Genomic DNA, 3,844 nt, shown 5'->3' with positions numbered 1-3,844 from the left:
ACTGTGGTGCTGAAGGGGAGCTGAGGAGGGAAAGCTTCTGCTAGCATTGCCAGGTTGTGCCACTCACTTCTCAACACAGCTGGGCCCGCTGGTTGTGGTCCAGAAGCCCAGCACCAGAAAGATGATGGCCGTGCTCAGCAATGATGTCACCAGGTTGGCCATGGCCACAAAGAAGGCCAACTTGATGTAGTTGTCACCTCTAGTCTGGTAGGAAGAGAAAGTGATGATGGTGCCCATGCCAAGGCCGAGGGAGAAGAGCACATGGCCTCCAGCCTGACGCCATGTGTCCAGCGATGACAAGATAGAGAGCTGTGGAGGAGAGGGTTCCCAGGTGAGGTGAGGCCGACAGAGCAACGAACCTGGGAGCCTGGGGAGTGAGGTAGAGAGGGACTTGCCTCTATGGTCACCAGGCGCCTGAGGCTAGCCATCGCTCCTGGCAGGAAGAGACTGCGGATGAGGAAGCAGCAGAGGAGGATGTAGGGGAAGAATATGGAGAAAATCAGCATCTAGGCAGGTAGGTCACAAGAAACAGGAGAAGGAAGACAGAGAAAACATTAGTGAGGTTGAGGGTGGGCAGGACGCTGTGAGGAGGAGGGAAGTGCTGGGGGGGGCTGGAGAGTGAACCGGTCAGTGGGAGGTGAACAAGGAGGGCAGTGCCTAAGGAAAGTCACCAAAGGTTGACCTCTGGCCTCCGCAGGCTTGTGCAGACCCCGCTGCACACACAAAAGGAGCGTCCCAGCACCCACCCCAATGTCACCCACACTCCCAAACCGCCCAGAATCATGTTCCTGGATCCAGTCTCTTATGTTTCTCTTCTGCCCTTTTACCTGTGCGTCCTAACACGCAGTCCGGGCCCTGCTAATTCCACTCCTTCTCGCTGTCCACCTTGTTCCTGAGACAGGTCTCACTGCCCTGGAGCACGCCGATTAGACTAGGACCCTGGATCCTCCTGTCCCCACCACCCCAGTTCTGGGTTCCAAGGATCCCTTTCTGTCTGGTCTTACACATGGGTGCTGGAGACCAAACTCGGGCCCTTGAGCTGCTGTCCTGGAACTCACACTGTAGACCAGGCTGGCCTCGAACTCAGAGAGTCCCCTGCCTCTGCCTCCCAAACTCTAGGATTAAAGGCGTGCACCATCACTGTCTGCCCATGCTTCTTTCTCCCCAGCCTGTGAAGACCAATCTTCATTGTCTACCTGATTGTACTTAGAAGAATCCAGGAGGTTGAGGCATGCCCCTGGTTGTGTCTGTGGGGCTGTTAGAGGATTAACTGAAAGGGAAAGACCTACCTTGATGTCTGTGTCAACATCCCTGAGGCTCAGATGGAATAAAAGAGGGATGAGAACACCATCTGAGAACCACAGCTCCTCTGCCTCCTGTTCTGTGGGGACCTGAGGATGCGCACAGTCCCAGCCATGTGTTCCTCACCACACTGTATACCCTCAAACCATGACCAAAATAAATCCTTCATGTCAGGTTACAGTGAGAAGACTAATGGGAAAAGGCCCCTTCACACCGAACACCTAGTCCTAGCAGGGACTCTGTTTGTAGGAACGGTGCCAAGAACTGGTATGAGGAATCCAGATGCTCACAGGGACACAGACGGAGCACAAGGAAGTAAACCATTTCTGCAGGGTCACCGTGCACACCAGAAAGCCCAGGGAGGTAGAGGTGATAGCAGAGCTAGGACAAGTCTCTGCTCAGTGAGGTGGGTGTCAGGGATGGTGACCAGAGAGTCCCGTCAAGAGCTTGCTTGAGGTAGCTATGGCCTCTTCCGTGGGACACTTACTGGGGACACTGGTGGGTGTACATGAACCTGTCATCTGGACAGTTGGAGGTCCTGAGGCTCAGCAGGAAGGAGGCCATGGGGACACTTACAAGCACTGAGATCCTCATCCTAATAATCAGGATGATATAGAGGAAGACCCAGGTGGCAAAGAGGCACAGGGTGATGTTCAGGACCAGCATCTCAATCCCTTCTTCCACCTGGCTGGAGGCATCAAGGGTTGTGTGATACCAGAAATACTGGTAGGGCACTGTCTGAAGGCACTGGATCTCTGCAGGGAGAAGGGGGCAGAGATTCAGATACTTACAGGTCACCTCACATGCTGCCTCCAATAGCTCTTGCAACTAACCCATCTCTCTGTCCCTCTCCTTACTAGTCATACTGATGTTCCCATGGTCACGGGAATGCATTTTGCATTGTTCCCAGGGTGGAGGGTAATCAAAGGACTGGCCCAGGTACATGACATTCCAGGAGATCAGCGCGCTGTTGTACAGGCTCACCAGCACACAAGCCTGAGGAGAACAAGGTAGGCCAGGCCCAAGGGGTGACATGGAGGAGACACGGCACCAGGAACTTGTGGGTCTGCCAGCCCCAACCTACCAGTGTGCTGGAGTAGCCCAAACCGCCTAGCCAGGGGGCCAGCTGCTTCCAGGCCTGGATGTTGTCCTTCCGTAGCCACTGTCCAATGATCTTCTCCATGTACAACAGGGGGATCCCCACCAGCAGCAGCTGGATGAGGTAAATCAGTAGAAAGCTGCCTGCGGAGGGGTAGGATCTTGCTCATGCAGCTGGGAGCCCCTCAGCCCTCACAATCCTCCCTGGGAGGTCTCAACACCCCTTCCTTAACCTCACAGCATAGTCTCTGGCTTCACCTCCTCCATTCTGGTGGCACAGGTATGGGAAACGCCACACGCTGCCAAGTCCAGTGGAGAAGGCCACCAAGATTAGGATGTTCTCTGTCTTCTTTGCCTGGAAGTGGTTTGGAATCTTGGTAATTCGGACCTCTCTGGTCCTGAAGCCCCGGGACACGGATGTGGGGTTCATGCCCCTCTTCCTGTACGTGGGTTCTTTCTCCATAGACTCTTTCTCCTTCTTATCATTGGGAAGTGCTTTAGGAGATTGGTCCATAGAATCTCTTCACTGGTTCCACATCTAAAGGGGTCTTGAGGTCACCAAAAACAGCAGACTTTAAGATAGAACCAGTGTCCAGAGAGGCACAGGGAAGTGGGAGGTGTGGGGAGGGGGACAGAAAGTGTTCCTTTCAGGATTGGATTAGGATGTGGGGATGTTTGATTTATTTATTTTACTTTAGTGTGTGTTGTGTGTGTGTACATGTGTGTGTATGTGTGTGTACATGTGTGTGCGCATGTGACTTTTTAAGACAGGATCTCTTGGTATAGTTCTGGCTGTCCTGGAACTCACTCTGTAAACCAGACTGGCCTCAAACTCACAGAGATCCGCCTGCCTCTGCCAGCTGAGTGCTGGGATTAAAGGCATGCGCCACCACTGCCTGGCCTTCTGGGGGGGGGATGCTTGATTTAGAGTAAATTGCTGAGGCACAGGAAAACCCTTTGATAATCCTCCCAGTGTCTGCCTGGGAGCCTACAGCCACGCCCCCTCTGAGACAACAGGCAAGGACTTCGTCAGACTTTTCTGTCTTCAAGGCCCTGTCAAACATGTGCCTTGCTATTGCCAGAGAATTGCTAAGAGAAGCCCTGTGGGAACGGGAAACCTTGAATAAAGACACAGAGAAGACATGTCAGATCCCTTTAGCCAGCTCCTGCTGCTGTAAGTGTCCTGTCTGAACGCCAGGAGGCAGCACTGAGACTGGCACTCAGAGGGGTGCCCTCTCCAGTGAGGGTTTTAACAGCACTTTACACACTAACAACTTCCCAGAGCCAGGGACAACAGCACTGGCTACTGCACACCCGGCTGTAAATGGCTGTGCCTTGCTCTGGTTCCAGGATCGCAGATCCCAGGCTTTCTCTGGCTAGGAAGTGCCTCTGGGCCTCTTCTGTAGGCTGAGTGCAACCAGCATCCTCTTTGGGAACAGAGCAG

General features: G+C 53.7%; 1 protein-coding gene across 1 annotated transcript; it reads right to left on the bottom strand.

Moving 5' to 3' along the window:
• On the bottom strand, nucleotides 1–3,175 carry LOC126493313 (sodium-dependent neutral amino acid transporter SLC6A17-like). Its single transcript, XM_050130271.1, has 6 exons — nucleotides 2,659–3,175; nucleotides 2,387–2,544; nucleotides 2,160–2,298; nucleotides 1,879–2,057; nucleotides 396–506; nucleotides 1–309 (listed from the first exon to the last, which is right to left on the bottom strand). The coding sequence occupies exons 1-6, from the start codon at nucleotides 2,912–2,914 to the stop codon at nucleotides 64–66; spliced, it is 1,089 nt and encodes a 362-aa protein (XP_049986228.1). The 5' UTR covers nucleotides 2,915–3,175; the 3' UTR covers nucleotides 1–63.
• Between the last annotated feature and the right edge of the window lie 669 nt (nucleotides 3,176–3,844).

The sequence above is a fragment of the Alexandromys fortis genome, unplaced genomic scaffold (assembly GCF_014885135.2).
Source record: "Alexandromys fortis isolate MF-2015 unplaced genomic scaffold, M_Fortis_MF-2015_v1.1 scaffold_342, whole genome shotgun sequence".
Classification (NCBI taxonomy): domain Eukaryota; kingdom Metazoa; phylum Chordata; class Mammalia; order Rodentia; family Cricetidae; genus Alexandromys; species Alexandromys fortis.
This window is presented reverse-complemented; position numbering and strand designations above follow the sequence as displayed.

What these genes read in the sequence shown, in the direction of transcription:
- LOC126493313 (XM_050130271.1), bottom strand. Translation starts at nt 2,914, where the DNA reads ATGGACCAATCTCCTAAAGCACTTCCCAATGATAAGAAGGAGAAAGAG. An exon ending in GTGCCACCAGAATGGAGGAG is followed by an intron (nt 2,545 to 2,658) that starts GTGAAGCCAGAG and finishes ACCCCTCCGCAG; the next exon opens with GCAGCTTTCTACTGATTTAC. An exon ending in TGGGAACATCAGTATGACTA is followed by an intron (nt 2,058 to 2,159) that starts GTAAGGAGAGGG and finishes TTCTCCCTGCAG; the next exon opens with AGATCCAGTGCCTTCAGACA.